The following is a 12495-nucleotide window of genomic DNA, read 5'->3' as shown; positions in this document are numbered from 1 at the left end:
TATAAAAGTAAACATCAAAAGACAGATGAATGAGAAAAAAATAAGGAAATATGAATTAATGAAGCGGGAGTTTAATTAGTGGAAACTTATCGACAAGAAAGGACAATAAAGAAGTACAAAAGAAGTATGGAAATATAAATCGTGAGAGAGAAGAAGTTTATGATAGACAAAAGAAACGTCGTATAACGAGGAATTACATAACAGTAAAAACAAAGCACGTAGTCTAGAACGTTGACGATGCGAAACAAGTAGGTATAGATGGGAAGTGTGTTCAATATTTAGGGGGGACTTCGAAAAGAGCATCCGGGAATGGAGAATGAAAAAGCAACTGGAACGAACAGATAATAAACCTACAGAACTAATTAAGGATTTCGGGACTAAAGGGATGCTTCATATATGCTATGAAAAATTCAAAATGCACTATAATCTGGACTATATACCAGTCCAGATAAGGATATTCCTTTCAGCTTTGCGATTAATTCAATCTAAGTCAATTAAATTTTCACATAATGTTTTATTTATATTATACCACTTTTTTTTTTCTTCAATTCTTTCTATGATAAGGCTATATTGGCCTTGTTTTATTACTACTAATACTGTTAGCATTTCATAGAAAAATCAAATATCTGAAAATTCGAAACATCAAATATCTGGAAATCGATTTTGTTTTGAAAATCGAAACTGATTTTCGGTTCTGAAATAATAAAAAAGATTTCAAATTCTAATAACCACTAGAGATTTCGGTCATTTCTACATTACAAAAATAAGTTACGCAAATAGGCGCAACAGTATTTCATTTCATTTCTTGAAGATTACCATTTCCTAGCTTTCGAAACACTACCTATAACCAGTGCTCGAAACGAGACATGTCTAACGCCTGCGCCAGCGCTATACTATATACTTTGCATATGAATTTTCAAGTGTACCATCCAATTAAAATTTTACAATTTCCCTACGAAAGGTGAAGTATGAAAATTAATGGAAAGAAGTGTCGAAGTGTATCATACCGGGGGATGAGACAAATTTCGAGCATTGCATGAAACATACCAACGTCGAAACAAATCCCTTCAGAACCCTGACATAGGAGGGTATTTTTGGGGCCCTCAACCAGCAAGTTGGCCACAGTGGAGGAAGGTATTTGTACACATCCCCACTCTCCAGAGTTATTTTGAAGAATAACAGTTGAAACTTGATCTATCAGAAGCAGGGTTGGCAAAAACCATGGTTTTTATTAAAAAAAACAAAAAAAACGGTTTTTTTTGGTTTAAACCAGGTTTTTATGGTTTAAATAATTTGCTCTATATATGAATATCATATATGGACAGAAATAAGTTTGTTTCGTCTTGATGTTATTATGCAACAACCGGGTTATGCTGGAAGGGGTCACATAAGCTTAAAGCGGAATAAAAACCGCTTCTCGAGTTACATCCGAGAGAAATTGTCCTCCATTTGAACTCGGAACCAGGACTACTTGGCCACAAATGCGATATGTCTGCCGACTCACTCACGAAGGAATCCTGATTTAAAAAAAAAAAACGTTGTACTGATCTTTACATGCTTCTTAATATAACTGTCAAGAGCCATTTCAGAAGGACAAAAAGATAAACAGTTGCACAAGTGAAACCATTACACAGAATTACATATGAACAATTCCAAAGTACGACGGAGTATAGAAGAACTAATTTAGTTCAAGTTAGTTAACAACGACTTTTATTGGTCCAAATTAAAGAAATACACCGACTTAATCTGCATATCAATAAGAAAAGTGAATAAAGATACGAATTATTTGAGTCCACTTTGGCTCAGACTCATTTATACATAAATAGATACCAAAGATACTTATTTCACTAAATGCCTCTCGTAGGGTCTGTATGATCCCCCCCCACACACACACACACACAAAAATTACGGCATTTTCGATGTATTTTATCAATAGCAAACATTGAAACGAAACAATATTTAGAATTTTTCTTCGATTGCAATTACATAACAATAATAACAACTACAAAAAATCACAAAATAAACATTTATAAACTTGTAAAAAAAAAAAAAAAAAAAAAAAAAAAAAAAAAAAAAAAAAAAAGTTGCTTTTGTAGTATAATCTTTTTGAGTAATTAATGGGGAATTTAGGTCTGAATATAATACGAATAACATACGGGAGTGAAACGTGATAACCCACGAATGTGTGTTCATCAAGATTTTACATACACTTACACTTTTACGAACATTTTTTGTTTTTTGGTTTAAACCTTTTTTTTTTTTTTTTTTTTGAAAAAAACAGCTGGTTTAAACCTTGGTTTAAACCAGCCAACCCTGATCAGAAGGCACAAGACACCCTTTACCACCCAAGAATAAATGGACTACCAAAACGATCATGTTCGACAATGTTCCTGGCTTCACTTCGTGTTCCCACCTCTCGGCAGATGAATGAGATGAATGTACGTCTAGAATCACTGCTCAGATGGAATCTGCTCCCATCTGAGAAGAGAATGTGATCTACTTCTTCTCGGTCCAGTCCTGATGTTCTTGGCAAATGGTGCCGTCAATATGCGGGTTTAACGAAACAACGTAATGGCTGTCGAGCAAAGAGACCGCCCCTATGCAGTCGACATGCCACTGTGGTGCATAAGACTGTACATTGCAGTCCTGTTGGCGGTCCCTTATTGCTTGTTGCACAATGTAGTAGTCGTCCGCTGCTGCAATTACCACAGATCTTTAGCACAACACTGTATTACAGAATGATCCCTATGCACGTGAAACAATGGTGTGGATACTACCACACTTCTGAGTTACATCCGCCACACTTAGTCCTTTTTTCCGATTCCTTAGTCCTTTTTTCTGATTCTTCCTCGCTTCAAGTCTTCGAAATGTCTCCGGACTATGTTGTTGTGAATAATACCACCGCAGTGTACCTTAACAGCTCTCTGACTGACACACACTGTCTCGTTCCTTTCATTCAAATGCTTTATGTTGGAGGAGCAGACTAATTCGGTACTACGGTCACACTAAAGTCACGCCATGCAACTGTCTTGCTTCTTATACATGTGTGGGAGACCCCTAGCAACATGCAGTTGGGTTTCATTCATTTCCCACGACTATGTAATATTTTACGTTACTTTATCTACCTTGTCCTTTAAGTTTCGCATAGCAGTGTATATACTGTAAATATAATATTCTTGATCTGCGGAATAGAGTTGCAAAGGATTTTATGAAACCTTTACCGCTTAAGGTTTGATTTTGAAAATAAAACTTTAATTTGTTGGGGAAAAAAATATAATCAAGCTTTGCAGATATTTTCAGTTATCCCTTTCGTGTTTAGTTCTCACAAAGACGTAATTCAACAGTAGACATTCGGCTTTCATCTCTAAACAAAACTTGCGAGAATTAACATAAAACACAAGGCGAACAGCTTATTTTCATGTACATTCTGTTTATGGCGTTTAAAAAATTATTTTTCAACCATTAACAGTTTGCAATTAATAATGACAGCATGAACAGACAAACGTAAGTTACCTTTGGACGTGAAAATCTCTATAAAACAAATAAACTATTATTAACCAACAAATTTATTTTATATATAAAAAATTATCACACCTTTGCGCCACTTATGAAATAAACTTTTACACAAGTACCAAACTTTGTATATAATACTTTAGTAAGTTGTAATTTTACATAATATATTAATCAAACTTTCTCATAGGTTTAAAATAATTAACATGTACCAGAAGACAATACAATAAATTTCACGAATACTTGTAACAGCAGAAACTTCAACTGAAAAATGATGACTCATTATTTAAAACATACGCTAAAGTCACGGTATCTGCTCATAATTTGATGGGAGTCACGCAAATGGGAGTTCAAACTACTAGTCTGGTTGTAACGTTTGCCACACAAACTGCATCCAAATGGTTTCTCTCCTGTATGAATACGTTCGTGGCGTTTCACTTCAGCCGGTCGATAAAACAATTTGTTGCACCACGAACACGCATACTTTTTCATCTTAAACTTACTGCACAGATTATTCTGTCCACTGGAGATTTGCAAGTCAACACAGCTGAAAGGAAAATAGTGCCAATAACATTTCAGAGCACGAACACTATATAGTATGCATAACATATTAAGCTAATTACTACTCCATGCAAAACCGTATGGCAAACAACTTTTCAAAAAGAAACTCTTCGTTAAGTCAAACTATTTGGTTTGTATTATGATTTATTCGTCTTTCGCTTGTTTTACGATTATCAGTAACTTTTTCAGATAAACTTCTTGTATATTTACATGTATGCCTGCATTTCTTTCAAACGGTCCATTTTAGTTTCCTCAGTGTTGAATACAATGCTACGACCAACTTATTATAAGGGGAGAGGCACAATAAAGATTTGAAATCAAATATACATTGTGCTTTTCAAGATTTAAGCTGGGTTGTCACTTAACAGTTACTGGAATCTTGTAGCTGTCACTAAAAAATCTTGTAACCCGATCTTTCCATTTACTGTTTATACATTACAACTTTCTGAAAGCAAGAAAGATATCTCCACCCATGCAGCATTGCATTCTAGTGGATAAATAATGAACCTCCTCATTAAAAACGAATATTCTGGCGCGCTTCCCCTCCCCGTCCAAAAGAATCCGTTGTTTTGGAAACGGCGAAACAATTTCTTTCTTTATGTCAGCGGGAGGGCGATAGCAGGTAGCAAGCAAGACGATCCAGAAAGTTGCACATGGTTTGACTCATTACATGAAAAAAGAGAAGTTGTATATCCTACAAGATTTTTTTCCCCTTGGTGAGAGCTACAAGATTCTTGTAAAGTAACAACCCAGCTTTAGTTGCTCTTCTTAAGTTCATCTTACAGAACAATTTTTCTACTAGTCAACATGTCAACACGATGCAAAGCATATAACAGGAACAAAATAAAATTAAATATCCAAATGTTGAAATTTAGAAAACTATTTTTTTATTCGACAATGATAAACAATACTGTAGTATTTTGAGCAGCTTTACAATATAACTGTTTTGATTGTGACAATTCTCGATTGTATCAATATGACCATCGCGATGACTAAACATCAAGTTTGAGAATACATATGAATGGAATCTCTTCATGGTATTTTCATAATTCCACTACTTTCTGTTTCAAGAATTATTTATATCACTATTCCGCTGTTCTCATAACTTTAGAAACAGAACAAACTGACCTAAACTATCGATTTCGTAATTTCGCACAGTTGTCAACTTTTCTTTTTCCTCTCTCTAAAACATGTACAAAAATCAAGGGAACCATTTTTTAAATATGAAGGGTAAGGGGGAAAAAGAAGGAATGTCACAAAACTGCATTTTCGAGAAAACTGCGATTTAATATTTAAAACCGCGTAAGAATACAACAGATAGGACGAAACACCCGAAAAAGCACATACATGGACATTCCTTGTTTTTTCCCCTTACCCTTCATATTTAAATACTAGTGTTATGTCAAGTATATTGAATCATGTTTTATTTTATTTTTTTTTATTTTTTTATTTTTTTTTTTTATTTTTTATTTTTTTATTTTTTTTTTGTTTTAAACAGTACAAATTGAACAGCATTTTGCAATTTATTGAAAATATGCCATGTGGGGTTTATTTCGAATTTGTATAATTGATATCTACAGTGACAGAATACTGGTACGCAATCTTACCTAGCCGTTTCTGTAAACTGAAGTAATATGGCATTTTCACTTTGTTAATCCAGCTTGCAAATATTAGAAGTTAGTCCAGCTGCTTCATCCAGGCTCTTAACATTCGTAGTTTGAACTTCCAATTAATCATATTTCCATTAGTAAGAAAAAGAACTACTGAGTAATTTGAGAATTTTTCCCTCTCTGTTTACGTCAATAATCATGGAAATAAGAGAACTACTGAGTAATTTGAGAATTTTTCCCTCTCTGTTTACGTCAATAATCATACCGTAAGTGCTTATTCAATTTACTGTGATACTGTTCATCTTTTATCTGGAACTGTGAAATCCTTATTTATATTTTAACATGTATACTATCTTCCATTTTGTTTTTGTCATCCTATAATTTTCAACTTAGCAGACTTACCCAGCATCCTAACTTTATCTTTCTAGGCTGCATTAGACTATTAATAAATCGAAACATAAAATCCGTTTTTATATACAGAGGAAGGGGAGGCGGAGGATTATCACATTTTCTTTCGATTAGGGCAAAAATACAAGAATGTAACACAAAGACTAGAAAAAATGTATTGGAAAGTATTAAAAATATCGTTATTTAAATAAAATATTGATATTTTTTACTGGATATTTGTATTTTATAGCTCGTAAAAATAAGCACAATTACTTCTAATATCAAATGTTTAAATAATATTCATAGATCATAGAGATTCAACACATTACTTTTTTGGATTGCATAATCTGACAATACTCAGTTTTCATGTCACCTCAAACAAACAGTAAATATTTTCTCTTTCTTTTCTAACGAAGTCTGACATTTTTAGTCGAAATATTAACGTTACTTTTATATATTTAAGGGATAAAGACGACAAAATATATGCCGCAAACAGCAGACTGTTTCTTTTAAAAGAGGTAATTCTTCACTTGGTATCCTTGATTATTATCCTTTCGCACAAGATAAATTCCTTAACCTTGATCAATGGACAATGGTTACAAAATGCAGGAAAAAAAAAAAAAAGAGAGAGAGAGAGAACCACGAGGAATTATGTTGTGGAACCACTTTACTTGGAGCAGAGCTTAGTTTCGAGTCACAAGGAACGCTTCCAAATTGTAAAAAGAGTTTAGAACAATTCTGAAAAGTGAATTCACTAGACTCCTTAACGAAGTTATGAGGCAACAATAATTTTAAGATCGTCTTTTTTATCTAAAGATCTTGAAATGCACGTAAACAATTACTGGTAAAGAGGGTACAAGTTACAAGAAGTGTGTAGGAGTTTTGCCAACTTGGTGGACATTTATATTATTCAAATCGTGCTACATCAAGTTATGACATGTTCAAGAAGCCTGCACAACACTGAACAAAATGCATTGCAACAGCAAACAGGAAAGGAATCTGAGTTATATATTTCATTCCACTCATATCCATCTTTCTTGGTGCTGAAATTTTCACAAACGGCAGCGTTCATATCTAACAACGCAGTGTTTCTAAGGTCGTTACGTTAAGTACATACTAATACTGGCCATTATGCAAACGAGTTACACTATTCAGTATATGTCATCATCCATGTTCCTATACAAATGTCTCTTTTCTAGCGGCGAATGGAAATCATTTATTTTTTACAATCATAATTCCAGTCTTCCTCAGCAACTGCAATTCCCCATGTCAGAAGTAGTAATAATAATAATAATAATAATAATAATAATAATAATAATAATAATAATAATAATAATAATAATAATAATAATAATAATAATACATTTCTATAGTTTTTCATTAAATAAATGAATTTTTTCGTAAATATTTAAATACAATTTACCACATTGCTTTTCATCACTAGTGAAAAGCAGTATCTAAATATGCATTTCCAAAATTCAATAAAACAAAGGTCAGAATTTTTATGTAATGCTTCCATATTTCTCCCCTACGCTCATAATAATAAATAATAAAAAATAAAATAAGAAAATCGCAGAATCCGAAAATCGTTCATTTACTGTTTACTTTGTCCAACCACATCTTCGTATATTATCATTATTTCTTTCTGCGGTTAAATTCTGGATATTCTCAACTTCTTGACAGAAAAAAAAATATTCAAATGCATCAAAGTTATTACTACGCTCTGATAAGGGTCATATTAGTTTTATATATATATATATATATATATATATATATATATATATATATATATATATATATATATATATATATATATATATATATATATATATATATATATATATATATATATATATACAATACTCTGTAGGACATGCTTTTATAAATACAGGGTTATTAATAAATAACTCCTCTATTTTGAAAGGACTGTATTAAAATACAATACATACAATAACGTATGATATATGAGAATATACAGAAACTATCCAAGCCTCATATATATTGTTACAAATGTTTGATTTGGCTTCCTTTCATCACACGACATTTATCCCTTACATATTCGCTCCACTGTTTCATCAGAAACACTTGAATATTCTTTGCTTTTACCTTTACACAGACAGCTAATGTCCTTGAATTGTTGATATTATCTCAGAATGCTTCGGTGACCTGACAGTACAGTTGCAAACTGTCTACATAATGCACGATGTACGGTTAACAATGGAAGAACTCTTCTCATATTCCAAAATATGGAATGCTATGTGCTGCATAGACGTCATGTCCCCACGAGTTAAAATTACGAATACGGCAAATTAAACTTTAAGTGTGTTATTTAGTTTCAATATTAGTACAAAGTACTGTATTAAATGTTTTCAACATACTTCACTTTAAATCATTTGTATTTCTCTGTATCATCAATCAATATACCAATCGAATACCAAGTGAGGTTTTACAATATTTCACGAAGGATAAATGTCTGAAAGGTAACAACACATTGTACGAATTTTTAATATCAGTAATTCGTGACTAAATTGCAAGCAAGACACTTCTCGCTAACATAAATGCAATAAAATCTTCATATTTCTTTTAAATCACACAATTTTTACTACTGTATGATAATGGCACCTTACTATCTAATATAGCATACGAATACATATATTTGCTTATTTAGTTACTGTCTTACATTCAGAAAAGCAAACATCTCAATTCTTTAGGATGTCAGCTTTATATGGACTTTCTTCATATGACGTATTAAGGACCCCTTTGTGGTGAAACGGTACGAACATATTTTACAACCGTACGGCTTTTCTCCAGTGTGTTTACGCTCATGTCTTCTAAGCTCCTCTGGTCTATAGAAATGTTTCATGCACCATGCACACTTGTATTTCTTCAGTAACATTTTTCCACTAGAAGATGTCACAAACAGTTCATTCATCTCGTAGGCAGTCAGATACTCTGAAGCACTGAAAGGTAAACAACGAATGTGCTTCTTAATTCACATCAATTTTTCAACAAAAAAGAAATGCATACTTCACACGGCAATTTAAGCTGTTTGACATTGAAGCCTATCCATAATCGTTTCCTTCCTTTAAGTAAGGAACAACAATTTCTTAGGCGTGTCCATATGCACGCAACAAAAACAGATTAAATCTGTATGACAATGAAAATGAATAAGAAATTTCTATTACAATACCACATCTAGCATCAGTTCTGTTTAGTTACGAAGAAAAAAGTTGTCAGCATCTGCGACATTTGCTATTAATATAGGAGTTTGTCCATTATCTATCTACTGCCCTATGCGTACATTATTTCGTAAATATGTAAGTTATAGGAAAGTATATTTCAAGTTTGCTTTAACAAGACGACAATAGATGAGTCAAGTAATTTCATCACTTTCACTGTTAACCAAGTTCCAAGTTTCCAAAACTTACATTTTCAATTTCAAACAATACGTCTGTTACGTAAACAAAGTATAGGCCGATGTATGTTTCATCTTATTTTTATGTAAATACGTTTCCTTACCTACCATATTTTTGACCCATTTGCTCCCTGTTTGTTTTTTTTTTTTTTTGTTTTTTTTTCAGAAATTTAAACGAATATGGCAATTCTCTCTCTCTCATTACATTCATCAGGCAATGCAAAACACTGCCACTGTAAATTTGGAAAGTAGCTTATGTATTCGGAACCCACTGAAAAAATAATACGGAAAGTGCTTGTGGAAATAAGTCATGCTTGACCCATCCATTATAAGATTCGTAGGACATGATTAAACAAAGGCCTTATTTTTCTTTCAGAATTTGTGCTCAAAAAGGAAGGTTAAACGAACACTTACCATCAACGTCCACCTTTGACATCCAATCAATATAATGGACATAATTACGAAAATGAAATGAAATGAAATCTTTGAGTTTTACGTCCCACGGTTATGCCGGCTAGGCTAAAGGAGACGGTGTTGATGAGAGATGAATGAAATGGTGGAATGAAGAAAGTGGGAGGAAACCCACGCACACGGTGTTTGTCCTCCACAAAGTTCACTTGGCGGGAGCTGGGATTGAGCCCGAGACCCCATGCAACAGAGGTGAACGCTCTACCACTGAGCCACCGCGACCCCGGACATAATTACGATTTTACAGGTTTTAGTTTCTTCGATAATAGTCACAATAAGAGGTTTTGTACAAAGTAAGCAATCACACAAGTGGGTTTTGTTTCACGATGTGAAACCATGACAGACTTCCAAAGATTCAAAAGTAGTTCAGTAGCAAAGGTGGAGATAGAGCCAATTCCTGGGATTTTGAATCCATATTATTAATTAAACAAATAAATAAATAAATAAATAAAACGGATAATTTTACAGTTGAGCCCCGTTTCTACATAGAATTCACTTCAATATATATATACAATATGGCGCTAAATTCGTTGTACAAAAGCAGAGGAGTGATTCCTGAGAGTAAAACAAACAAAAAAGTTCCAATAAACACAGGGCAAAAAAACCACGTTATAGGTTGCCGAAAACATGAAAAAATGAATTCTAAAGGTCCATAGCTCCAAAACTATGAGACCTACTGTAGTCGGGTCAAGACTTCACTTAGGAACTAGTATGTGCGCTATCCAAAGATACATGTTTTAAAATCCTAAGGTACCCACGCAACAATTTTTATGGAGGTAGTTGGAAAGCAGTTTGTATCATAGGCCCGTAGTCAAACTCCCTCTATAAAAATTGTTGTGGAAGCACCTCAGGATTCTGAAACACGCATTTTTGGATAGGGCACATACTAGTTCCTAAGTGAAGTCTTGACCCGACCAAGGTAGGTCCCAGTTTTGGAGTTATGAACCTTTAAAATCCATTTTTTTCATGATTTCGGCTGCCTATAACACGTAAACGATGGTGTTTACACCCTAGTTTATTGGAACTTTTTTGTTTGTTTTACTCTTAGGAAACACTCCTCTGCTTTTGTACAACGAATTTAGCGCCATACTATATATATATATATACTTGTTTTTATAAATTATGTGTTCTATTCACTATGCAAATATAAACGAAATATACACTGACAAGGCAATACACAATACTTATAGAAACTACTGTTATGTGACAGATTTCGATACTGTATCATTATTTTCATCAGACACTGAGATAGATACTGTCTTTTGTATCTAATGAAGATACTGATACAGTACCGAAATCTGTCACATAACAGTAGTTTTTATAAAAAATTGTGTGTTGCCTTGTCAGTGTGTATTTTATTTATATTTGTATGAAATCGGATATACAAGATCAAGATGTGTTTCAATCATTACATAATGTGCACATGATAAATTTCTGAAAACGTTTAATATTCAAATAGTTTTAAGCAGGTTTAGAACAAGCATTGTATGGTTCTTCATCCCTCTAACGTACGATACAAGAAACTGAACTTCATTCACTAGAGATAGTAAAAGATACTACATAAACACAAGTAAATTTCTAATTCCGACTGTGTTATCAGCTTCCAAGGTTGAGATTTTTCAACCTGCATTCTTCAAGTATCTGTTGTTTCTGGCTGCTTCTTCTACATAACACATTTAACACATTTATCTACAATACAGTCTTTCCTTGGGTTGTTGAGCTTCCTCGTATTTTTCTGAATAGTATACGCATATTTGGCGCAAGAGAACCGGGTTCGACTTTAAGTAGCTCAGGTAATTCAAATCAAATGCCAGAATGCAGATATACATCTTATATAGATTCGGTTCTAAAAGGGTTGTAACCAGTCACTTTCTTTGCTTGTTACAGATATCAGTAGACGGCTCTTACAATAGAAACAGCTGACAAGGTTTTTAAACTTTTGTTAACGGAAACAAAACTACATTCAAAACCCGAGTTCCTTGCCTTTTTTCTTCTTCTTCTTTCTTCAAAAAGTTCTCTATTTGCTTCTGTAGATAGTATGCTTCGATAAAAGTATTTAAAGGAAGGAAGAATACATATGTCTCTACTGCAATCCTGTATAGATATAGAAGTACTAGAGCTCCTCAAATGGTGGTTAGCGCTCACAGCACTCCTCAGCTGTATAAGGTACAGCCTAGTTTTTAAAAAGAGCCATGCCAGAAAAGCCATGTCAGTTCTAAATTCTTATAAAACAAAACTGAACAAAGAATCAAATATAAATAAATAGTACTAGTATAACAGTTTAACCAATGTAACGCCTTTATCAGACACAATGAAAGATCAATCCAAGAATAACAACTTAAACATACACAGAAAGTGAAAGCAGAACACACCCACACTTTCCAGAGCCAGTCAATTTTTTCTCTTCACTTTTTACGTACACCTGTACAAAATGTATATTTTTAATGGTTGTATCTTTTTCTATGGATGTATATCAATCAACCGTGAATTTTCGCTGGTTAATTGAGATATTTATTTTAAGTAAAAGTACTAAAATTTCCTACG

At 33.2% G+C, this 12495-nt stretch overlaps 1 protein-coding gene across 50 annotated transcripts in view; it reads right to left on the bottom strand.

Moving 5' to 3' along the window:
- LOC145680652 (uncharacterized) overlaps positions 1 to 12495 on the bottom strand; it is a 407115-nt gene that overhangs the window by 329308 nt on the left and 65312 nt on the right. The window contains exon 4 of one of the 50 annotated variants that reach the window (XM_081751408.1): positions 3250 to 4057. The exons of 48 other annotated variants lie outside the window; for them this stretch is intronic. In XM_081751408.1, the coding sequence (XP_081607534.1) occupies positions 3793 to 4057 (265 nt within the window). In that variant the 3' untranslated portion in view covers positions 3250 to 3792. Of the gene's footprint in view, positions 1 to 3249; positions 4058 to 8094; positions 9029 to 12495 lie in introns of those variants that run through there. One more of the 50 variants, XM_081751411.1, reaches the window with a different exon arrangement.

This window comes from Thermobia domestica, chromosome 3 (assembly GCF_964235325.1).
Source record: "Thermobia domestica chromosome 3, izTheDome1.hap1.1, whole genome shotgun sequence".
NCBI classification, from domain to species: Eukaryota; Metazoa; Arthropoda; class Insecta; order Zygentoma; family Lepismatidae; genus Thermobia; species Thermobia domestica.
Note: the sequence above shows the minus strand (reverse complement) of the source record. Positions and strands in the feature narration are given on the sequence as shown.